This window comes from Rosa rugosa, chromosome 3 (assembly GCF_958449725.1).
Source record: "Rosa rugosa chromosome 3, drRosRugo1.1, whole genome shotgun sequence".
NCBI classification, from domain to species: domain Eukaryota; kingdom Viridiplantae; phylum Streptophyta; class Magnoliopsida; order Rosales; family Rosaceae; genus Rosa; species Rosa rugosa.
Genome location: NC_084822.1, coordinates 53,942,656 through 53,966,479, shown reverse-complemented (window position 1 = coordinate 53,966,479; position 23,824 = coordinate 53,942,656). Strand labels below are relative to the sequence as shown.

Here is a 23,824-nt window from a genome sequence, read left to right as displayed (position 1 = left end):
ACAAGAGGTAGGTACTAACATGTTTTCTGATGGGTCATGAGCTACGTAAGTACTATAATGTGGGATATAATATGTCTAAGATGAATTTTGCTTGTAATGATCAAATCCTAACTCAAGTATGAGGAATCTTGGGTTCAAATTCTTGTAAAAAAAAAAACACGTGAAGGACCAATTTTCATCCCTATATAAATGTTTGAACCAATTTCACTTTCATCATACCCAATTAATTGTAAAAGTCTCTTTTTTATATTATTTATTATTATCATATAAGTGACCAAAAGTGAATATTTGTAATAAAAAATTTAAATGCAGTAATCAGTAAATGTTATAAACTACTAAACTATAAGTCTTTTACCTTCAAACTTTGAAATACAAGCTAGTCACGTACTCTAGTGGAAGTGGTGATTAGTGCCTAGTTTTAATGCTGGAAAACCAAACTGTATATATAATTAACAATTTATGTGTCATCAATAGTCAAGATTAACTAGTTAGAAGGATGAACACGCCGATCGATTGCAGAGATTGAAACTACAAATTAAGACACAAATGAAAAAGACAAATTATAAGGAGCAAAATTAGAATTCTCCATGTGCATTGTGGTTTCAAATGCACAAAAATGTAAACTATAGGAGAGAAAAAGTACTACTAAACATAGACTGTATAGTAACTTGAAAACAAAGGTAGAATGAAACAGAAATTAGATTTTACCAACTAGGTTAGGAAGATACTTAAATAATATAGATTGCAAATGGACTAGCACTGAATCTATACACCAGGTCAACAACAACACTTTATAATATAATTCCATTTTTTGTAGTATACGACTAAGGTTATTTGAGGAAAATGTCAATACTTCTATCCTATAAATACCATAAAGCTCCTCGTTACTCCAACACATGCAAAAGTTCATTACAAGGTCATATATAGCTTTTGCCGCCATATCCAGCTTAATATTCTCCAACCCTTTCTAGCTAGCCTTTTGGTATTCACCAAAAACATGGCTGCGCAACATCTTAACCAAACCCACCTTCACTCAGTCTCCAAAATAGGCATCATAGGAGCTGGTATTAGTGGAATCGCAGCCGCTAAACAGCTTTCGGGTCACAGTCCAGTGGTCTTTGAGGCCACTGACTCGATCGGGGGAGTTTGGAAACACTGCTCTTACAATTCCACCAAACTCCAAACCCCTCGTTGTGACTTTGAGTTCTCCGACTACCCTTGGTCTGAGAGAGACAATGCAAACTTCCCTTCTCATGTTGAGGTCTTGGATTACTTGCATGGCTATGCCACACACTTTGACCTATTGAAACTTGTCAAGTTCGGTTCAAGGGTTGTGGAAATACGCTATGTAGGTGATGATAGTACCAGTACCCAATCATCTGAAAATTCGAAATCCGGGGAGTATGGGAATCTTTTGGCCGGCCACCCAGTTTGGGAGGTCGGAGTTCAAAGTTCCAACCACCCAGACAGTACCATTGAGGTTGTTATTCTGAAACTTGGGTTTTAAGTTGCACCAGTTTTTTCATCATTTTCATGCATGCTGCTTGCGTTTTATGCTAAATTTTGCATAATTGATCGATCTTCATGATCTTCTAATAATTGGGAAACCTATTAAACACAGAGCACAACACTATTTATACCATATTTACTTATCATATCTCCTAGGGATTCGTTTATATTAAGACGTACATGCATATAATTATCAATATGATAGATATCGTGTAACTTGGGTAATACTCATGCTTGATCTCTGTGTTAATTTCTGTTGAATTTTGATTTTGTCCATAAATGTAATTCATAAAAATGGTAATTAACCCTTATACAAAAGTGATCGAATATTAATTAAAGCTTATGTATACTTTTGGAGCAAGCAGTGGTATGTATTCGAGTTCATTGTGGTGTGCATCGGGAAATATGGAGACATACCTAGAATACCAAGCTTCCCTCCCAACAAAGGTCAAGAAGTGTTTAAAGGAAAAGTCATGCACTCCATGGACTACTCTAAGCTAGACCAAGAAGCTGCGCGTGAGCTCGTCAAGGGCAAGAAGGTTGCAGTCATGGGCTACAAGAAGTCCGCCATCGATCTGGCACTCGAGTGTGCAGAGGCTAACCAAGGTACATATCGAACGATATATATATATGTCAAGTTAATATTTTAATCACTCGTAAAACTGACGTAAAATGATAATCTGGAAGAGAGAATAGAACCATATTCATGATATCGAATCTATAAGTTGTAACGACGACTAGGTGGACAGGATGGTCAAAATGGTGGAACTGTCAGTATGAAAAGTGACAAATGCAACATATAAAACTCAGTTGACCACACGCTTTGATCTAGTATTATTGTAGCATTATCAGTTATAATCATGCCACGCAACAACCTAAATTAGCCTAAAATAGCATCAAGTGTAGCACACCATGTGATGTGACAGTTTAGCCAAAAAGATAATTAACAAATAATCAAGTGGATTCAAATCTTGTGTTAAAAGCAACATTTTCTGGTGTGCTTGATTTTAAAGTTTTTGTGTTGGTGGATTTTATAGGACCAGATGGGCAACCATGCACAATGGTGGTAAGGACTTTGCATTGGACTGTTCCATCATATTGGATTTGGGGACTTCCATTTTTCCTGTTTTATTCAACAAGGTCTTCTCAATTCCTTCATGAAAGACCAAACCAGAGCTTCCTCAAAGCCCTCTTCTGCCTTTTTTCATCCCCAATGGTAAATTCATGGTTTCCCTTACATTAATGATTAATGTATCTCAAACTTACGGTAAATTCATTAGATCAAAAAGTAACAAAACTCGATGTAACTAATTTGGTACTTGTTCATAAAACAGAGGAAGGCGGTTTCCAAGTTCATAGAGTCATACTTGCTGTGGAAGCTTCCTCTAGTGAAGTACGGCCTAAAACCTGAGCACCCATTTTTGGAGGACTATGCTTCTTGCCAGATGGCTATTTTGCCTGAGAACTTTTTCCCTGAGGCAGACAAGGGTAACATACAGTTTAAAAGGGCATCAAAGTGGTGGTTTTGGAATGGTGGAATTGAATTTGAAGACAACACCAGACTGGAGGCTGATGTTGTTCTTCTTGCTACTGGTTATGAGGGAAAGAAGAAGCTCCAGTCTGTATTGCCTGAGCCTTTCCGCAGCCTCATGCTTGACTCTTCTGGCACTATGCCCTTATACAGGTACCCAACAAAACTAATATCGATTTCAGGTTGATATGTTATGGTGTTCGATTGTTGACTATTGAAGTCAAAATTATACCCTTAGAACATAAACATCTGATTGACTTATGTTATGTTCGATCTTGATTCTTGACTAGTAAAATCACAAGTAGTAGTGTACATATATTGAATCCCATTATTGATTTTTTGAATAATTGCTTAATTGCAGGGGTACAATCCATCCACTGATTCCCAACATGGCATTTGTGGGTTTCATAGAGAGTGTTTCGAATCTGCACACAGCAGAGTTGAGATGCAAATGGCTATCAAGAGTTGTTGACAAGGAGTTCAAGCTTCCGACTGTGAAAGAAATGCTTGATCAGATAAGCAGAGAGATGGAAGTGATGAAGAGGACGACGAGATTTTACAAGAGACACTGCATTTCCACTTTCAGCATCAACCACAGTGATGAGATTTGTGAAGAAATGGGATGGAAGTCTTGGAGGAAGAGCAACTGGTTTTCAGAGGCTTTTAGCCCTTATAACAGCCGAGACTATAATGAAGAGAAAGAGGATTCAATTTTCTTGCACCCCAAAATTAACATATAGATGCTATAGATACTGATCTATCATCCATGCATCCCAAAATTAACATAGCATCTATGCATCTATCACCTATGTATTTTCCTATAATTATATTGTTCATGAGCTGTTTGATCAATAAAAGAGTGAAAGTATGGTTTATACAGTTGGTTTCTTTTCTTTCTTTTTATCCCTGCTGTGTTTTTTTTTTTTTGGGATCAATTTATCCCTGCTGTGTTTAAGAAGCTGTCTTTTGTAGTCGAAAATGTCAAACTTCTTCTTTAGTCAAACAAGGAATGACTGATCTTTTGGGATGACCTTTCTGGCTGCTTGGATAAACCTAATTTGATGCACAAGACAGAACTGGACATGTAAATTTTGCCCTTTTGTGATCATATAAGGTCAGAACTCAGAACTCAGAACAATCTCTGCTTAAAGGATAGAAATACCCTCCTTTTTTTTTCTTTTTTTTTTCCTTGACTGAAGGATAGAAACACCACTTGAAAAGCCAATTGTTTCCTGATTTCATTATTTAGAAAGAACGAAAGAAAGAAAGAAAAATTGCTGTAATTTATAGGTAGTTGGCAATAACAGGTATGGAAATCAATTTGCACAGCCCTGAAACTTAAAAAGATTGAGATTTATATAACTCCATCAAATATTCAATATATTATAATATCAAGCTGCGAAAAGACAAAAAGCAGACACTCTCCTCTCCTCTTCCTTCATTATTTCCTCTATGGTCTTGGCTCTTGCCTACTTTAATATATATTGCAAAGCCTTTATTGTATCCTCAACATGAAAGGAAACTAGAAGGAAAGAATTAAAAGTATTCAAAGAATTAAAAAAAAAAAAAAAAAAAAGGCCAAAGATTTGATTAACTAAAAAACATCAATCCTTGTCATTCTCAAGCTAGCCATTCACCATCAAAACCTTCAAATTCTCCAATGTCCATGCTGTTTGTCACAAAAATCACAAGGTGAAAACAAAGCAAGAAATGAGTTAGCAAACTTATCAAATGCCTTAATTAATTCAGAGACATGCAACAAAATAAATTTCCTTCTACAAAGGCCCTAATGCAGAGAAAAAGAACAGAGAATTAACAGTTGGAAAAAAAAAAAATCCTGCGAGTTGGTCAAGTACTCAAACTAAGGCATCCTTTATAGAAATGCCACAATATCTGACTTGGGCGTGTAGACCTACACTTTTTTGTTTACCAACTTCAACAATTTTCATCTTTGGGCCTTGGGACTCAAACTCGAGGCACTAAATGCCTCTCAGCCTCTTCTCCTCATCATATTAAACTCACAGAGCTCTCAGCTGTATTGATCAAGCTGATCAAAGAAAAAACCAAGAAACAGAGAAGCTGATCAAGCTGGTAACAATTTCTCATGGCCTTCCACCTATTTTAATGGCTAGCTAATGGGTCCAGGTAACATCACACTAATGACAACATAACACTATGGCAATTGGTGAGATTCAAATATACAATTACTAAGTCGAGAAAAAAAGACAAAACGAAACAGATTCTAATGACGCAATTACTAAAAATATTTCCACTTTATAAAAACAAGAGACTGGACCCTTATACTACAAAGAAAGCTATGGAACAAAAGCCGTTTTTTCCTGAAATTTGTTTGGTTTCTTACCAAGGCAAGGCAGGATCTTGAAAATAATCTGCTGAGTAGTAATCATTCAAATGTTGTTGAAAACTGCCCTCATTTGCATTCAGCCAGGCTGGAAACTCCAGGACTTCATCAAATGGAAGGTGGCATCCATCATCATCTTCAGCCTTTAAGAACTTGAACCACCATGCTGAAGTTACCAAATTCATGGTGTCATTCCATTCCATCTGATGCTGCTCTCCGATTGATCTGATCTCCGCCATCTCCTCATCATCCATTGCTGCATGCAAGCCATCTCCACCGCTAGTAGTGATGCCAGAGTCGTCAACATCAGCTACAGCAGGGGCCTCCATTTCCATGTGTGATATCGCGGCTGATGAACCAGGAAGTTCATGATCAGTGGCAATAGAAAGACTAGGGGAAGAAGATGATGATGGAGATGAGGCCGAGGCTGAGAATGAGACTGAGCCTGAGGTTGAGTAAAACGGGGGACTGTTGCTGTTGTGGTAAAGGGTAGTGTTTATATTGTTGAAATCTTGAAAGTTGAGGTTCAGGCCGAGGGTCTGGCTTGGAAGAGCTGTGAAATCGAAGTTTTCATAAACAGGTGGAGGAGGAATTCTGGAAGTAGAACTCCAGGAAAATTGATTAGGAACAGAGGGATATTGATGAGAAAAATTGGATGAGTAAGGCAGGGTTTCAAGATAATTGGTTGAATTTGATGGGTAAATTCTAGGATTTCTCCTAGATTTAATCCTTCCTTCTGGCTCAGAGCATGGGTGGGGTTGAGGCAGCAATTGTTGCGATTGTGGCTGTTGTTCTTGTTCTTGATGTTGTTGCTGTTGTTCACTGGCTTGTTTCATAGCCGCTCTATGAAACTTTAGAGCAGTGACAATCTCCCTCCTAGCCTCAGCCATGTTTAAGAGCCTTTCTTGGTAAGGTCTACTGGTGTGGAGTCTCCTCCTTACTTGTTTTTTGTGCTGTTGAGGTTGTTGGGATTGCTGTGCATTTTGGGTTTCACTAAATCCTTCCCTGAATTTGGTGCCACAGTCCAGGAGGTCTTTGGGGTTCATGGTGTCTTTGGTTCTTGAAGAGGTGAGTTGTTTCACTAGGCTACGGATATAAGCACCAGATAGATGATGAGGTTCCTCTTTGAGCTTACTAAGGTCATCTATTTCCATTAACTGATCAGTCTCTTGCTTTGAGGAACGACTCTGCCTCATATCTCTCTCAGTTTAGCTGTGAATGGAAGGAAGAAAGGGTGGGTAGGTTGGGAGGAGAATCATGGGTTTTTTCCTATATTCTGAAGAACAAAGTACACTATGCAGCAGATAAGCACAGGTTGATCTGAAGAAGTCCGGAGGCCCTCATGGATGTTATAAATAGCTGGGGACAGTCTAGGGTTTTTAAATTTCTTTGGATTTTTCCCTGATTTGGCAAACCTCATTTGTTACTGTTTTATTACCTGCTTTAAATGGGCAGTTAGGAAGTTTGGCCTTAATAAACACTAGAGAGATGTATGTTGGCCACATTTTGATTAATAGAGTTTTTGCAGGAGACTTCTGACAGTCCAAGGTCTAATGTTAATAAAGTGTTCATAAATGACTATGAAATATTATTGTGGACGAAGTAACTTATGAATCTCGACTTAAATGATTGACTTATGAAAGTAGAGATCTCAGGTTCAAATCATCATCTCAACAAAGAAAATGACGAACTATGCACATCAAGTATTACCAATTCACCATATACTTATCAAAAAAGAATGGCATCACCATATGCAGAAAAATCATTCTGTAAAAGGAAACTCAGAAACTATAGCAATGCTGTTAAGACTCTTAAGCATGTACACTCTCACTAAACCAGTAGTCCAGTACTAAACTACAGTCAACTGAAGCCTAACAGAACAAATTCTAGTGTGAACTGTTGCCATATAACTTTCAACCATATCTTGTGCAGAAGCTTTGCCGTGTACAATTAGGACATTATTCTACATTGACTACTCAATGAAAATATTTATTTTCCTCAAAAAGATTTTTATGAGTGATCATAAAAATGATAACAGATGGAGTAGACTTGGCATGCATGCAATATCAGGACTTAAATTCACCAAATATTCAAGCCACAGCCCATAGAAACCTCCCCAACAACGTGTTCCAATAAATATGTACAACAAAAAAATAAGAACTGCCCTCTCCATTTGTAGAGCAAATACCAAGCAAACTGAGAAAATGGAAAGAAAAACACAAATTTCAGCGATAGCAGTTATTTTCCTTAATATAAGTTTGTGTATCCTATGATCCTAGGTATTACTGGATGATCTTTGGGACTGTAAGTATCTGGTTTACAGGTTGCTCAAGACAGAGAGGACGTTTTAGGCCTAAAAGAATTGACGGGTAGTCTAGTGTGTTGTCTATGAGTAAAATGGGGACCAGGCTCTGGAAACGTCAGCAAAAGCCTACAATAGACTGACAGAAGAATCTCCATTACTGTTGTAACTTCTATTATAATTTCTTTTATAGTGAGAAAAAGGAAACCATCCAAATTTTCTGTTTTATACAAGTTGTTCAACATGATTTGAGTCTGTTCATGAGACACAGAACTTGGACCTATTTGCAAGGGCATTTCCACACCATATTACAGGACAGAAATGCTCCATACCTTCCTCCCTAAACCTTTCCTCAAATTATTAGCTCTTCTTTGTTACTGCCTTTTCTAAATCAACTTTTTACTGCCAAATTCTTTACTGTAATGGTGACTAGAATTTCCACACCACCATGTTACTGCATGGCTTCTGTGCCTCAACAGCAGAGTTTAAAGGCCTCACTTACAGTTAAAATCAACTACTCAAGTCTAGAGAACATAACTTTCTTCTGCTAATCATGCTATACATCTCAGGATTAATAAAAGTGAGCAAATTTTTTTTTTTTTTTTTTTGGGTAGATTGGAAGCAATTTTTTAAGCACTAGAATTTCTAACTGTTAAATCAAATATCCCCAAAGAGGAGGGAGATCATCTATATCTGTTCAAATAGTTCCACGTCTTATTTGACTCTGTCAGAAATGTCTGCATAGACTTTTATGCAGAATGCTATGCAAGTATGTAACAATGTAAACAGGGGATTGGTACAGAACGTTATATCCAAGTGTGAAAAGTGAAAACTAACAGCTGCAATCCAGACCATTGTCTCTTTAGTGATTGCATCAAGTAGAACATCAAACTACAAGTATTCATAATCTCACAAAAACAAATTATTGCCTAGGCAAGCTGTCACTAACCCCCTCATTTATATGGATATTTCAGTTCTCAGAAAAAACTGAAATCCAAGTGGATCAAACATATATGTGAAAAGATAAGTAAAGACATTTCTATGTACGGGTAGAAAAAAGTTAATCGCAACAAAATTATCTCTTTCACTTTTATTTGCTTTCTTATTTTGTCTTTAAGTATGAAAGAAAACACTAGAAATAACTTCCAAGTTCACAAAAAGAAATGGTGAATATTAACTATAACATCATCATATGAAGTCTATGTAATACTTAAGCAAGAAAATCCAATGCTATGAGCCCTCTTGGGTTTCCATTAAACTCAAAATCTATTCTTATATATAACTAGATTTTTCAGAAGTCGAAGCCTAACTCATTTGCATTTGCCTTGGAGAGAAATTTTAGGATTTGAAATAGCTCCCAATGTGATTTCTTAGTTCTAACGTATGCAATCTCTGACCTCCTCATACAATTGGAGAGTTCAGTTCTCAGAAAAACATGAAAACCAAGTGGATAAAACGTATTAGACAAGATGCTGACTTGTCTTGCCGTCCAACAGTCTAAAACATCTAACAAACATATAGCAGAATGGGGATGAGAGTGAAAAAAATATGACAAGCTACGCAAGCACTCACGTCATTGAGTTGAGAAAGTAGCCATTTGGTTACCATTTTCCAAAAGAAAGGGCAACTCCTTAACTCAGTATTGGAACAAGTAAAACCTCCAAATGAGTTGAGTTGAATAACAAGACCTCAACTTTCACAGACTAGCCCTCTAGAAACGCAACAGAAGCTAGCTATTCATACAAACTAACCTAATTTGGACCAACATTTCATCAAATGATTACCAAAGTTCTAGTCTTTAGAAGTTTAACATTGATGTTTTATATAGCACAACTGAAAATTACCCCCTAGTCAAGCAATGGCATTTCTTATTCCAATAAACTGGGAAGGTTTTAACACGCCTAATAAATCACACAATGCAAACCAAGCAGAAAACTTGAACCTTTACAATGGACAATGCAAATGGGAAAAATGGGATAACCATAACTGTGTTGAATAAAATAAATAATAAGCAAATTGCAATAATAAGAGAGCGTATGAGAGAAGGAGAGAGAGAGAGAGACTGGCCTTTTTTTCTGCGGTGTGTCTGTGGATAACATCAAAAAAGCTTAGATGGATGGATGAGTTTTTGTTTGTGATAAAAACCAAAGCGAAGCAGCCAGCTTCCACCAATGGGGTTGCTTAGCAGCAACATATTGCAGCAAGTGCCTTCCTTGAATATGAAGATAAAATATATGATAAACCCAAAAACAAACAGATGGGTTTTGACGAATCACATATCACCCACCAAAATCCAACCGCCCCTTCCCACACCTTCTTTCTCTCTCAGATCTCTTTCTATTGGATTCTATTCACACTCACCGCTCTGTGAAAAAATTAAGCGCCTTTTTATTAGTTTTTGACTTTTTGGTTTTTGGGGTCTCGTCTCACTAAAAGAAAAGAAAAGGAGAGTCACTCGGCGCCCACTGAGCTTTGTGCCTCTGAGAGTCACTGCTTGCAGGCAGACCCTGCAGCTCGTGCCCTTCTCCCTCTTTCTCTGGGGTTATTAGCCTTTAAAGCAAGCAATAATGAATGTGTCATTACCCCGAAATCTGAATTAGGCAGAGGACGCACGGTGACACTGTATATGGGAAATAGTAAAAGGAAGACTCCACGGTCATGTTAAGGGTTCAAACCGGAGTGTGGGATTTCCACACCTAGAGGCTCTTACCAACTCGACCACCTATGGTGGTTAAATAGGTTTGAAACTCATCCTATCAAATTTGAGAGTCTATTTTATTTAGTGTAGAAAAGAATTGAGATTGATAAAATGAAACTTACATAAAACACAACAAAAGATTTAAACTATCTGATTATTAACATGGTAGGTAACTGATGAAAAAAATCATGTTCAATCAACGTTAGATGTAAATCTACAGGTGAAAAATAAAATCACTCAACTTTCTATCATTAAATTTACATTCAAGAATGATCGAGTATAATTTTAACAATCATTTACTGAGAAGATTAATTTAAGATTATTGACATAATTTACCTCCTTTCTCTTTGTAACCTTCTTTTCTTTAATAAATTTCACTCGCTTGGTCAAGTTTTCAAAAAAAAAAAAAATTATTAACATAATTATTGTACTTCATATTAAACTTGTTGCTCAAAGTCAATGGTCTATGTATCCTCTATCTAATCCAATGACAAAAGAACCATGTCCGTAAGAAAAATGGATGAAAAGTTTAGTTAAAAATAAAAGAGAAAATTATACAAACAGTATCCGAACTAAGGCCGACTCCTAATTTTAGTACCCGACTATGCAAAATTATCACTTTGGTACCCCAAGTTTGAAGCCCAACCCAACAATCGTACACACCGTCTATAACAGTGTTAAGAGCCTAGTCACGGGGCAAAACTTGAAGGGTAATTGGGTCATTTCAACCCAAATTTACACTCTCTCTCAATCAAGCCCAAATTCAACAATTCCACCCAAATCACAACCAACTCCTCCACTTCGTTCGCCTCCTCCACCACCACTAACCTAAACCGTAACCCAAGAAATCCCAACAATCCATGGAATCGCAATTCACAAACACAATACACAACCAAATCCTTCACAAACTTTATCAATTTATCTTTAAAATTCGTAAACCCTGTTGCACATAGAGAGAGAGAGAGAGAGAGGTGAACAGTGAGGGAATACATGGTCGACCCGGAAACCGACGAGGTCTTAGCCAGAATCCGGCTCGTCTCTTCCGAGAGCAACGAGTTTTTTGCTCAGGACCAAGGCTCTGTGGACTCTGATGGGTCTGACAATCTGGAAAAAGCCTTCTTCTTTCGCTAAAACTCTGATACAGTCTAATGCCAACAATGGCTGCAGCTTCTCCGTCCCTAGGTACTGCGCCGAAACCATTTTCCCGAGGCTCGACTACTCCGCCGACTTGCCGGAGTAGATGACCGGCATTTACTGAGCCATAATCCAACACCCCTCGTCGACATTTTCTAACGACCGGGTGAAGCACGTTCGTGAACCAAAAGAAGCTCGTCGCCAGTGACTCAATTGTGTTCCTGCGAGCCGAAAACGGCGGCCTCTGCGTCGAGATTCGGCAGGCTAAGTGGGGATCGCTGGCTGGGTTGTCAAAATCAGGGTGAAACCACGACTGTTTTGGGGTGTGTGTGTTTGGTGGGGTGGTAAGGCTTTGGTCTCATATATAAGAGGTCAGGAGTTCGAGCCCTATCAAGGGTGGGAATGGGGTGAGGTTTTTTTTTTTTTTTAAAAAAAAAAAGGAGAGAGAAACCAAGTTGCAATGAATTAAAAAAAAAAAAAAATCTAGATTAAGACATGGAGTGACCAAAATATCCCTCAAAATGTGCTAAGTGGCACAAGACTTAACATCGTTAATAACGGCGTGTACGATTGTTGGGTCGGACTTCAAACTTGGGGTACCAAAGTGATACTTTTGCATAGTCGGGTATTGAAGTTAGGAGTCAGCCTTAGTTCGAGTACTATTTGTATAATTTTCTCAAAAGAGAAATAAAAGGAGAAATTTACCCATTTTGCAATAGATTTGACCTTTTCCTTTTGGGGGGTGAAATTTGCACACCCCAATTTACATTCTGCACACCCTTTCTAATTTTTTAATATTTTCTGATGTCCTCTCATATTTGTTCCCATATTACCCTTCTTCTCCCACAAGTTATCCCATATTTTCTTATGAGTCCAGTCCTCCACCGCCTCCGCCACCGCCACTTGGGTTGTGGCGCTTGGGCTGGGACTGAAGAAAGTGCTGCTTCTGCTGAGCAGAAGTCATTGGCATGAAAAAAGTTTGGATTTTGATGAGGGAGCTGAGATTGGTGCTGGTTCATGAACACCTGTGGGTTCAGAATCTGAGGCTTTTCATCTGGGTTCTCAAACTGCTGGTGATTCTAATAGACCATTCCATGAGGCAGCGAAACTGGAAGTGCTGAATTGGAGAAATTGGAGTTGTTGCCGCCATTATTGTTCATCAACCCAACATTTGAAACCTTGTAATTTAGCGGTCCAGAAGAGCTGGGCACAAAACCCATTTTCCCATTGAAACTAGAACCGCCGGAGAACCCCAAATTGGGACCGGAAACGCTGCTTCCGATGTGGTCGGAACCGGAACCCTGATCAACCATTCTCAGACTCGCATTGTCGCAAACTCAAGAGAGTTACGGTTGTTCCCACTCTGCAACAACTGCTTTAGCCCAAACGACGCGTCGTCCACGTCGCCCGAGATCCACCGGAGAAGCGATTGGTCTTGACCCGGAGACGCCGCCGTTTCGGACAACATGGTCTCCCAGTCCTCCAACCCAAGCCCTCCACATCTCCCGTCACCCGATCCGGTCACGGACTCCAGACCGCCGCTGGGAATTGACTGAAGCTCGCAGGTCCACTCATCCTTGCTGCTGCTGCGCGCCGCCGCCGTGTTGGGCTCGGGTCCCACCGGCGAAGTGTCCTGCAGAAGCGGCGTGGTGGTGTTGCCGTTGTCGCCGCCGTTGAAGGAGGAGGAGAGAGTGGATGCTGAAGTGGGTGGGCTCGGGCTTCTTCTCATATGAAGAACAGAAGTGGGTTCGTTGCTGACGAAAAGCTCATCTATTTCATGTTTTCATTTACAGAATTCTGGGTTTCTTTTGTTCTTTTTTTGTTTGAGATTTTTGGGTCTGCTTGATTGTGGTTCAATCCAAAAGGAAAAAAGAAAAAGAAATCTTGATAAAAGCTTTACATCAATATGGACAATTGTTCAATTTCTATAGATGTGAGAAGTCAGTGGTAAACTATAGTCTGTGAGATCGTTCCAGGTGATAGAGAAGAGGATTAACTTGTGGGAGAAGAAGGGTAATATGTGAAATAAATATGAGAGGACATCAGAAAATATTAAAAAATTAGAAAGGATGTGCATAATGTAAATTGAGGTGTGCAAATTTCACCCCCTTCCTTTTTGGGTAGGGAATTCGAAGGGTGGTGGTGACTGGTGCGGTTCATTCATTTATAGAAATAATTAGTTAAAAAGAAGGGTGGGTGGGACTGCCTGCCAAGACTGAGGACAAGATGTGACGCGTCATAATCAACGGCAAATTGCCACCGAAGATGCTGACACTGAGGCTGCCACGTGGGCTGATTTTTAAGCTCCAATCAGAACGAAGCTGCCACGTGGGATATGGCCAAAGGAACAGAGAATAGGCAGCAGCAGATGTGACCCTGCCCTACCCAAGCCCAAAGAGCCTGCGCCTTCCATCAATACCCAAAACTTTACTATCTTCGACAGATTTTTTTTTTTTTTTTTTTCTAAGAGTTTTTCCCTTACTATCTTCTTATTATGTCAATTTTTACGACTAATGTCACAAACCACACAAGCTTTAGTAGATGGTTTAAGAACGGCTCTGAGGCTTTCTCCTCCGCCATCTACGTTCATGAAATCGGTGTCATGTCAGTCAATCCATCTCCATTGACGCTTTTGATTTGGGCAATGTACGTAGAGGAGGAGGATACGTAGCGATATGTATTTGATTAGTTTAAAGATGAAATTCTAATTTCATAATTATTTTGGTGAGTTTAAAGTGTAAACACATGCAATACAATATAACTGTACGTGTAACAGTCAAGTGTAACTGCTAGCTTTATTAGCAGTGTAATAGTACAAGTATGGGCGTTAAGCAAAGTAGAGCAATAGCACATGAGATTAGAATCATGCAAACATATGTTGTTGGTGGTGTGTTAAATGTTGAAAGTGGAATTAGTTAGCTAGCTAGGGACCTCTGAGAGAGGTAGCAGATCAGGATTCATGCAAGTAGTAGCTAGCTAGCTAGGTTAATTAGGTCGTCAACTGTTCACAGTTCACACACAGAAGAGATCAATATATCGAGCCTCTGGTGAGTAATGGTGATGATGTTCCCACTAGATCGATCATTTAACCCCCTAAATGTAAAGTCACTATCCGCTATAAGTGGGGGTGGGGGTGGGGGTGGCGGTGGACCATAACCATAAGTCGACCATTACCATCTCTCTCTCTCTCTGATCGAGCCCGCCCTTTCGACGCAGGATAGTCGCTACAGTGTTTTCTAGAAAGAAACTGATCGATCATCCATCACCGGCCAGAAAAAAGCATCACAATTCAGAGGAGCTATGCCTCTGCCTTAACTACTTGGCTTGTAATTAACAAGTTGCAACCAATAAAAACCAAGCAAAACCAATCCTTATATATAATTTCTACCCGTATATATATATATATATATTTCTCATCTATATCACGCTACGTACCAACCTATGGCTATGGCCCAAACTACCTATATGAATCATTATGGTGGTCACAAACAGCCAGATACCCTCCATTCTTCCTCCTCTCTAACTGCTATATTTTCATATTTATCTTCTTATCCATCAGCATAATATTATTGATGATATATTTCTTACATGATTGAGATGAATATAATGATCTCATAGCAGCTAGCTAGGGTTTTTGGTTTTGATTTTTCTTAGTCCAATTAAATTAAATGCGGCAACATGATAAGGGCTGCTGGGCGGGTGACATGCATGCAAAAGCAACAGAATGGTGCATGCATAATTATAACTCACCCGCTACTTGCTCCTCAATCACAAACCCCGTCCCGTTCATTTGCAATCCGTACTGTAGCATGATTTTGGATGGAGAAAGACTTGCGTGGGGCACCCCACCACCACGTGGTGCGGCAAACCAATCACTGCTCAGCAGGAGGGTTTTTTGGGTATTGTATTTTAAAAAATAGAGACAGTTTCAGAAAAAGGGGAAAGATTTCTAGTTTTTGATTGGAGGGCTGCACCGCCACGTGGTGCGGCAGCCCCTATGCAAGAATTTCTCTTCTTGATGAATATCTGAACTGAAGGAAAATGCTATCACACTTGACACGTACGTGGTCAAAGTATCGTTCAAAGTTTTATGTCTATATAAAAGATTTACGCATACAAATTTGCAAAATTACAAATTGTTGAATCATTTAGTAAATATTTCAGTAATAATAACAACAAAATTGTGTTCATCTATTTGTAGTTCATTGGTAGAGCGATTCTTGAAGCCGTGTGATGTCGTTTGATTTTACCTATTCCTGAAGCCATGTAATAATAATTTAAGAAAATTATTGAAAAAGAAAAAAATGGCCATGGCCTCCTATTGTTGACCCAGGGATTTGTTCATAATAGATCCATAGGTCCTATGGAGCATTAAGTTATATTGATTGAAAAACATGAACATGCACAAGAGGTTTTTCATTACAAGAACTTATCGCAAAATGGGATTTTACCGTAGAGGAATTACACTTTGGTAAATTTGACCAAGAGAAAGTGAAGAAATTGATCTTAGATAGCACTATAGCAGGCCCAACATTCAGAAAATGCAGAGGTAATAAAAGCCCAACCCATTGTGATACCGATAGGCATAATATACAACATATTGGGATGACAATTATAATATAAGCAAACCAGCTATTGGGATGACAATTATAATAATTGTAAACATAAGTCTGACTTCCTTCAAGGGTTTAGGGGAGTCAAAATGTGTATATCTTTCTTTCAAAATAGCTGCCTCAATCTTCAAAACCTCGAAACCAGTCGATTATAGTTCTTGATAGGACTCTAACATCATTTAGCGAAAGAGTTTTAAGACTCTGAGCAATAGCATCTGCAGGAGTGTACAAGGCACCTACTTGCCACTTGGGCTCCTGAAAATACCATAAATGAGGATACATAAAGATAATGGATGGCAAATTTGAGAGCTTCTAATTAAGAGAAAGCAGCAATGGAGCTGATAATGCAGTTAGATGTGAAGACTACATTCTACGAGATTGAGATTGTTCAAGTATTACGACGCAATTCTCAATTAACTTCAGAGGCAAAAATAGCTCGTACTACAATCTAATTTCTGCACCTGTTTTGGATGTGGCTAGTATTTGGTTGAACTTGTTATGAATGACACCTAAACTACCAAGCTCACTCAAAATTTTGGATTATTGAGCAAACAAGAATCAAGTTCACCTGGACGCATGGTGTGATATGGTTACCACTTATCTCGACCTTTTCTAGTGTCCCGCCAATAGCTTCCACACGAGGCTTCAATGTGTCCTCGAGAGTATCTGTCTCATCAATTCCGTCAAAATTGAACTTCACCTATAGCAAAAGCAGTATATTGAAACCAGAGTATAGATTATTGCCATCGAATTTGATTATGATACAGAATAGTAATAGTGGGACATCATCCATACCAGTAGAGTGTGTTTCACATTGTATGAGCTCTTAAAAAATTCACGATTTTCAGAGGGTGTTGGCTTAAACTCTGATGTCCCTTGGGTTACCTGACAGAAAGATTCACTTCTTATAGAATAAGCAAGGCTGAAATCCACAGAACTAAACTCTGATATTATGTGTTTAAGTATAAGTGAACGAATTCTTCCAAGACCACCAAAAACAAAAACAAAAACAAAAACAGGGTTTGCACTGGTGCAATGAGCAACTCTTCTATAAGCATGACAATTTTACTATGAATTAAGAGATTATTTCAAGGACCATTGCTAGTTGAATGAAGCAGACCAATGATTCCTATAGGCAACTGAATTATCTTCTGAACCATAAAGATATTAAGATACCTCATTCAGCACCAACGGCAACTGATCAACAAACTTAGTGAGTGAATTTAGAGTTTCCTTTTCATTGTCTGGTAGAACTGCTCCAGCTGCATCAACTAGAGCCTTCCATGCATCTCCTAGATATGGGAAGTTGTGAAAAGAGGGAGCATCAGATACATATCTATTACACTGTCTTGAAATCCCACATTTTATGACACGGCATGCCAGTCAAATTCAATAGCTCAGTTAAAGGGTCAAAGGATTGGAAGAAGAAGATGGATATAGTAAATGTGGAGGCAGGCAGGTGAAAATGTGCCTTACCAGAAGAAATAACATCATGGGATAAAAAGGTTCTGAACTTACTCTCATGAACCAATACAAATAAATACAGAACATAGTATTGATCAACACTCCTTTCCGGACTGACTTGATAAATAAAGTATATCTAAATAGTTTATATCTGTACACACAACATCAATGATAACTAAATGGATTACGAGGAATATAAGCAGTAAATGTTCTTCCAGGAAAAGTAAATCATTCTTGTGGCATGATAGGTAACCAAGAGGGCACTCTGACTAGCTCAGTAAACAGAAAGCAAGGCATGGATATACTCCTATAAGTAAGCCAATGTGCAACCCATAACTAGAACAGAAAAAAAAAAAAAAAAGAAACGAAACTAAATATTGTAATGGTATACACATGTCGATCAGGAAGCTACCTGAGGCAGTCCTAGCCATGGAAGGAACGGGAGATGCGTCTACAATAGGGACCATCTGATTAACTAACGGTCCAAGCTGCACAATAGCATTATCAGATTTTAGCAACCTATATCCAAAATTCCAACATATAGTAGAATCAGGTATTAATATTAATCACCTGCTCAAAGTAAGGGACAGCCTCTGTTGCTGGTCTATTGTTGTATGCGATTATGGCATTAGCCTTACTACCACAGGACACAATATTGCTCGTCAAACTCAACAAACAACACTCCATAACCTACACACCAAAAAATCTTGTAAAACAAACCCTACCTTTGGGATTTTATCGGAGAAATAGCTCCCAGCGAGCACTTGGAGTAGTGCACCATTGCTACAAAAACGGAAAGACTAGTCATCAAACCAATACTGCAATGATAAAAACTTCGAAATTAACCACTCAATTCTAATTACCTATGGCCAACAGAAAACACTGGCAACTCAGCTAGTTGGGCAGGTGATAGATCAACATTGGGCAATCCAGAGGCTAAGATGGTGTCCAAGCAAGAGTTGAACCTCTCATAGACTTGGTGAGCAGCTTGGACATGATCAAAGGTCACATTATACGGCACTGAAATAACCAGAAACCCCTCCTTGGCCAATAGCTCAGTCAAGTAGCTGCAAGAATCAAATTCCACATAAACTTCCATCCCTCAATAACAAAATGAACAATTAATGGAGGCAAAAAAAAAAAAAAAAGAACAAAACTTTGGTGGAGTTGGGACCTGTAAGTGACTTCAGGAACAGCCCCGATGAAGGCACCGCCCAGAAACTTGATGATAGCCCGGGGCTTCTTGCCGGCCGGCGGAGGGATCAGCAAGCAAGAACCGCTCCGGGTGTAGTTTCGGATGCCTGGGCCCACATACCCATTACTGACACTAGTGGTGGTGTTGGTAGTGGATGAAGTTGAGCTCACTGCAACAACTGCTCTGCTCTTCCATGGAAATCGGAAGAAGCAACTATGGCCATGACGGTTGACTCGGAATTGAGGGAAGTCGTATGCGCATCCAAATTTGGCGGAGGAAGACGAAGTGGTAACTTCCATTATAAAGATGGATGGGTAATGGGTCCAAAGATGAGTTCAGACTTCAGAGTGAGAGAGATAAGCAGAAGAGTGATGTTGGGTTTCTGTTTTACGGTTGTGCCACGGTTGCAACAACCATTTGCCTCAAATGGCAAATTTTCGACAGCCACTAGATTTCACGTTAATTACAAAGCCGTATCAGTCTCATTTGCCTTCTGTGTGATGTCAAGAATCGTGGTCATAGGAATCTTATTACGTCTCTGAAAGACTCGGGCCCACCTTTGGAATGGGCTCTCCTAGGCCCGATTTAGCCGATGAACCATCTAATTTCAGTGAAAATTTTTCTATATGCCAATGCAAGTTGTCTTTAATATTTTTAGTTACTAAAAAGTGCAGTGCACTTCATCGGCTATTTCTATTTCAGTGTCCAATTCTGTTGTAGAGTCCGGAAGATAATGCATAATGCTGCAGTAAAGAAAACATACAGATTGTCCAGATGTACCAGAAGCTTTGTTAGGCGAGGTCATTCATCGCGTTTTGCTGAATGTTAAGCACCCTTGTACCTAGCAGTCTAAAACCCTAGACCCTAAATTAAGCTCTGAAATTAAAAGAAATGGTTGCTCTCAAATCTCTATCCCCTGTGACTAAAGTGGCAACAAAAAGTTTGGAAATGGGAACTAAACCTTGCCAAATCCCATTACATTTCAGGTACCCGGTGTGTGATTATACCCTTATAAGTCTAAAGTGAAACAAATGAACGAACCCCATCAGTTATAAGAAGCCATTTGCATCTCAAACATCATTCTCAGGAATCAAACTGTGCGGTTTCAAGGATATTATCACTTATAACGAAGAGAAACTGGCAACATGTACTCTATTCAATGTCTAAATAACAACTTACTATACCAGAGATACAACACATCCAGTAGAATGTGATGGAATGAATATTACTTATATAATTGAAGCTGCAAATTGGACAAATTATTCCCATAAACAAAATCCTCTTCCAAACATTAAACATACATGTATTCACCACCCCGAACCGCATTGGCAGCGCCTTTTCTGTCTTCTTCAGCCTCCCTCTCCCTCTCCTTCCAGCTCTCATATGCATGATCATCAGTCTCCAACTCATGCCGGCATATTGGACACGAATTGTGCTCATCCTGCACAGCCAAAATCACACTCTTGAATCGAAACAAGACACAAAGCAAATCATATCATTATAACATTTACAACAAACAATAATTACCAGCCAAGGTTTCAAACATGGTGGGTGAAAAGTGTGCTTGCAAGGCAATTCCTGCATCTTGTCATTCACAACCAAAACCTCTTTACAAATGCAGCAGTCTGCTTCCTCTCCCAGCTTCTCCTCCGTAATCGTAATCACCGGAAGATTCGCCACCACTTTCTTACTCGCCGGCGGCACCCTCGGCGCTCCTCTCACGTCGTCCAAAATCCCAGGCGGCAAAACGCTGTCAAGGTCGTCGATTAGCGACTGCAGCAGATTCGCCGCGCTCTCGGGTTCGGGTCGACCCGAACGCGAAGACTCGGAGGCGAAGAGAGTGGCGGCGGAGGCCATGAGATTCGACTGGACCAGCCACTGCGGTTGCGGCGGCTCCCGATCCACCGTCAGATGCCCCTCGAAAAGAAACCCTAATTTTTTTTTCCCACAAATTCAAAATTTTCGATTAGAAAAATACCAAATCGGAATCGAGCTCTGAAATTCGGAGAGATCTAAAACCTTGATTCGGCGGCGAGAGATTGGGAGGCTCGTCTTCTTGGCGAACGACCTTCTCGGCCTCGGAAATGTAATTGAGTAATTGATTCTTCTCGGCCGGGTCGGAAACTAGGGTTAGGGCGAGGCGGAAGAGGGCCAACCCGGCGGCCCAGAAACCGGGGGAGGTGTAGCGGGTCTTCAAGACGGTGGCGACGCGGGAGATGACGGTGTAGTAGGACTTGCGAAGCGGCGGGGAGGCGGAGGAGTAGCGGTCGCGGAGGAGAGAGACGAGAGCGGCGACGGCGGGTTCGAACTTCTGCTTCTTGGAGACGTCTCTCTGCAACTCGTCTAGTCTTTGCTTCAGGTATTGTTCATCTTCGAAATCCATCGTGTTTAGGGTTTTGATGATGAAGAAGAAAGATTCAATTGGAATTGGGATTTTGGATGATGATCGAGCTGGGTTGTGTTTATATTTGGCGAGGTTGGCTTGGCGAGGAGGTCACCGAAACCGAAACCGAAACCGAAACGAACAAGGCTTGGGGTTCAACGACACCGTTTCCGACGTCGTATGTTACTTTCCTCTATATATCAAATCCTGTGCAATAAGCCCACACATAAAGGCTTAAGAGTTAAAGCCCAGTTTAAAAAGAGTCAAAAGGCCGATAAACACAGTTCAAAACTCAAGAGTCAAGAGACACCAACCTGAGCTTGGCAGGAAATGGGGCGGGGTTGAGTTCCTTCATCTTTTTACATCTTTGATCATGAGATCACGTTTCTCACATTTCGGGTAAAGTTGCCTCCTTTTCATCTTTTGCTTAGTTTGGTTCAAATCAATCAATGAGTGCCTTTGTGTTTCATTCTGAGCTTGTTGTTATTTTCTAAGAAATTTTGAGCTGATAGATAGAGTAGGGTAGAAGAAATGCGTGTTCAGACCGGCAAGAAGAAAAGGGTAGAAAAAATGGGTTCGATTGATAGGATCAGTGCATTGCCTGATGAACTAGTTCGTCACATACTTGCCCACATTAGATTCTGTGAGGACCTCCGTTTTGTAACAACTTGTGGACCTCGGTTCCCAATCTGGACTTGTACGACCGAAGAGATTTTCCTGCTGATGATGATGTTCGGCTTCGTCGCCCTCGTTGTGATCGTTTTGCAAGGTTTGTCAGCAGTGTGCTCTATTCAAGGGACGCAATAGACATAGGCAAATTCTCTCTGTCGGTTGGCACTTGGCACACCCCATCATTTACCTGTCATTGAGGATTGGATTTGCGCTGTTGCTAGGCGTAATGTTGTTGAATTACAACTTGCATTCCATGTGCCTAGTATTTTTTGGATACCTCGGTGCATATTCATGTGCAAGAGACACTGAGGGTTTTGGGGCTGTACCTGTGGGATTTCGACTTTGCTACTGATCCTCCTACATCAGGCTGTTTCCCAAGTCTGAAGGTCCTCCACGTTAGAGTTTCTAGTGATAATCTATATTTAATGGGGAAGCTGTTTTCTTGCTGCCCTGTGCTTGACTATTGACGGAAAAGTGAAAAATGGAGACACTGATATAGGTTACAATTTCAATGTTTCTGTGCCTCAAGTGAAGACGCTGAACATAAGTCTTCAACTGGGGATGGCAAGGCCAAGAAGAGGTCATGAGTATGAACAGTTTGAGACTCGTATCAATGTTTATATCGATGCCCCAAAGCTTGAAAAACTTGATCTCAAAAAGGATGGTTTCACAAATTATGTTCTCATGGGGAGAGCCAAGTCCCTAGTTAATGCCAGTATTGATGTCAGAGATTCTAGAGCCAAAAATCCACCTCACTTTCCCTCTTGTGCAACTGCGCTTCTGGTTGGAATTTCTAATGTGAAATATCTGTCTCTTTTGGCTCCTTGGTCAAAGGTTAGTATATCTGAGCTTTTGTTCTTTTACTCTATACTTGTTAGGATAGATTACAGGACAAAACTTTAAAAAGGTCATCTCCTATCTCCAAGATGGATAAATCGGAGGAGTGATTGATAGAATGTGGTGATTACTAATTTGGTTCTGGTTTGACACGAAGTCAAGTAGAGTAATAGAGTATAACTGTACAAGAGGATTCTAAAATTTCATTCCCTTATAAAGGCACATTAGGAGTTTGAGCACCTTCGTTGACATTCCAATCATCCAACATATATGAGAAAAGATGCATCTCTATTATTTCATTCTATTTTTTATATCAGCACTTTTCACCTGAACAATCTTTGTATTTATCATCTAGGATTGGCGTCTCCCTGCTTTTGATCATTTGAAACAACTACTGGGAAGTAGTTCTTGTGGATTGCAATTACTGGGAAGTGCTGCCTGAGTTTCTGCACTGTGCACCTAATCTCGAAGATTTGGTCTTAGAAAATGTAAGTAAGATCGGTTTCCATTAAATGCAACGTTATACCAGTATGCAGCTGTTAAAGTTGATTCTTATTTCATGATCTTTTTTTTTTTTTTTTTTGATATTTATTTCATGATCAGGTAACTGAATGTGTGAGACAATATCCAAAGTGTGAATGGGATCTACCAAAGGATGTGCCTATTTGCTTGTTGTCACACCTGAAGACTATCTCCATAAGTGGATTCAAGGGACAGTGGGCTGAGAGGGAGATAGCCAAGTATCTCTTGAAGAATGGTTCTTTTTTGGATAAGATGCTGATTTACACAGACGGTGTGTATGCGGTACGAGACTTTCACAAGGAGTTTTCAATGTTCCATAGGATGGTTAAGTTCATTCAGATGTAAATTTAGATTTCACGAGGTTTTCAGTTCATCTCATGGTTTTGGAAGATCTGTAATCAACCTTGCAGTCTCTTGGTGGAAGTTTTGGCATGCTTGTTAGAGACTGGGGAAAACATCCTCAATTGCAGAAAAACAGTACTGTTTGAAACTATGTAAGTAGTGGTAGACACCCTGGTTTTTCAATTTAGTCTGTTTCTTTCTAAGGTACACAATTTCTGCATTCTCCACACTCCACACTCCACACAAAAAAGTGGGTCACA

At 39.7% G+C, this 23,824-nt stretch overlaps 4 protein-coding genes and 1 long non-coding RNA gene across 6 annotated transcripts; 2 read left to right on the top strand and 3 right to left on the bottom strand.

Moving 5' to 3' along the window:
• The first annotated feature begins 914 nt into the window (after positions 1–914).
• Positions 915–3,877, top strand: LOC133735237 (probable flavin-containing monooxygenase 1). 2 transcript variants are annotated; one of them, XM_062162646.1, is made up of 5 exons: positions 915–1,480; positions 1,875–2,115; positions 2,547–2,610; positions 2,843–3,193; positions 3,402–3,877. In XM_062162646.1, exons 1-5 carry the CDS (start codon positions 998–1,000, stop codon positions 3,778–3,780), a joined length of 1,518 nt encoding a protein of 505 aa, XP_062018630.1. In that variant the 5' UTR covers positions 915–997; the 3' UTR covers positions 3,781–3,877. The 2 variants fall into 2 exon arrangements, with proteins under 2 accessions (XP_062018630.1, XP_062018629.1); XM_062162645.1 differs by having other exon boundaries at positions 915–1,483; positions 1,872–2,115; positions 2,547–2,725; positions 2,844–3,193.
• Positions 3,878–4,374: 497 nt separating this feature from the next.
• LOC133738515 (uncharacterized) lies at positions 4,375–10,313 on the bottom strand. The gene is made up of 2 exons (XM_062166071.1): positions 5,403–10,313; positions 4,375–4,709 (listed from the first exon to the last, which is right to left on the bottom strand). The coding sequence occupies exons 1-2, from the start codon at positions 6,596–6,598 to the stop codon at positions 4,661–4,663; spliced, it is 1,245 nt and encodes a 414-aa protein (XP_062022055.1). The 5' UTR covers positions 6,599–10,313; the 3' UTR covers positions 4,375–4,660.
• A 5,756-nt stretch (positions 10,314–16,069) lies between these two features.
• LOC133736824 (uncharacterized) lies at positions 16,070–19,282 on the bottom strand. The gene is made up of 9 exons (XM_062164421.1): positions 18,788–19,282; positions 18,477–18,680; positions 18,339–18,396; positions 18,184–18,246; positions 18,026–18,101; positions 17,326–17,441; positions 16,945–17,034; positions 16,718–16,849; positions 16,070–16,404 (listed from the first exon to the last, which is right to left on the bottom strand). The coding sequence occupies exons 1-9, from the start codon at positions 19,105–19,107 to the stop codon at positions 16,270–16,272; spliced, it is 1,194 nt and encodes a 397-aa protein (XP_062020405.1). The 5' UTR covers positions 19,108–19,282; the 3' UTR covers positions 16,070–16,269.
• A 647-nt stretch (positions 19,283–19,929) lies between these two features.
• LOC133736825 (E3 ubiquitin-protein ligase AIP2) lies at positions 19,930–21,350 on the bottom strand. Its single transcript, XM_062164422.1, has 3 exons — positions 20,828–21,350; positions 20,336–20,739; positions 19,930–20,249 (listed from the first exon to the last, which is right to left on the bottom strand). The coding sequence occupies exons 1-3, from the start codon at positions 21,189–21,191 to the stop codon at positions 20,100–20,102; spliced, it is 918 nt and encodes a 305-aa protein (XP_062020406.1). The 5' UTR covers positions 21,192–21,350; the 3' UTR covers positions 19,930–20,099.
• Positions 21,351–21,430: 80 nt separating this feature from the next.
• On the top strand, positions 21,431–23,715 carry LOC133736827 (uncharacterized). The gene is made up of 3 exons (XR_009859754.1): positions 21,431–22,697; positions 23,056–23,188; positions 23,304–23,715. It is a non-coding gene; the product is annotated as an uncharacterized LOC133736827 (long non-coding RNA).
• The last annotated feature ends 109 nt before the right edge of the window (positions 23,716–23,824 follow it).

Excerpts from the sequence above, each read along its gene's own strand:
- LOC133735237 (XM_062162645.1), top strand. The coding sequence starts at position 998 with ATGGCTGCGCAACATCTTAACCAAACCCACCTTCACTCAGTCTCCAAA. Across the intron at positions 2,116-2,546 it reads GTGTGCAGAGGCTAACCAAG|GACCAGATGGGCAACCATGC; the intron begins GTACATATCGAA and ends TGGATTTTATAG. Across the intron at positions 3,194-3,401 it reads GGCACTATGCCCTTATACAG|GGGTACAATCCATCCACTGA; the intron begins GTACCCAACAAA and ends GCTTAATTGCAG.
- LOC133738515 (XM_062166071.1), bottom strand. The coding sequence starts at position 6,598 with ATGAGGCAGAGTCGTTCCTCAAAGCAAGAGACTGATCAGTTAATGGAA. Across the intron at positions 4,710-5,402 it reads CAAGATCCTGCCTTGCCTTG|CATGGACATTGGAGAATTTG; the intron begins GTAAGAAACCAA and ends TGTGACAAACAG.
- LOC133736824 (XM_062164421.1), bottom strand. The coding sequence starts at position 19,107 with ATGGAAGTTACCACTTCGTCTTCCTCCGCCAAATTTGGATGCGCATAC. Across the intron at positions 18,102-18,183 it reads CTGTCCCTTACTTTGAGCAG|CTTGGACCGTTAGTTAATCA; the intron begins GTGATTAATATT and ends GCTATTGTGCAG. Across the intron at positions 16,405-16,717 it reads ATATCACACCATGCGTCCAG|GAGCCCAAGTGGCAAGTAGG; the intron begins GTGAACTTGATT and ends TGGTATTTTCAG.
- LOC133736825 (XM_062164422.1), bottom strand. The coding sequence starts at position 21,191 with ATGGATTTCGAAGATGAACAATACCTGAAGCAAAGACTAGACGAGTTG. Across the intron at positions 20,740-20,827 it reads TCTCTCGCCGCCGAATCAAG|GGTTTCTTTTCGAGGGGCAT; the intron begins GTTTTAGATCTC and ends AAAAAAAATTAG. Across the intron at positions 20,250-20,335 it reads CATGTTTGAAACCTTGGCTG|GATGAGCACAATTCGTGTCC; the intron begins GTAATTATTGTT and ends TTGGCTGTGCAG.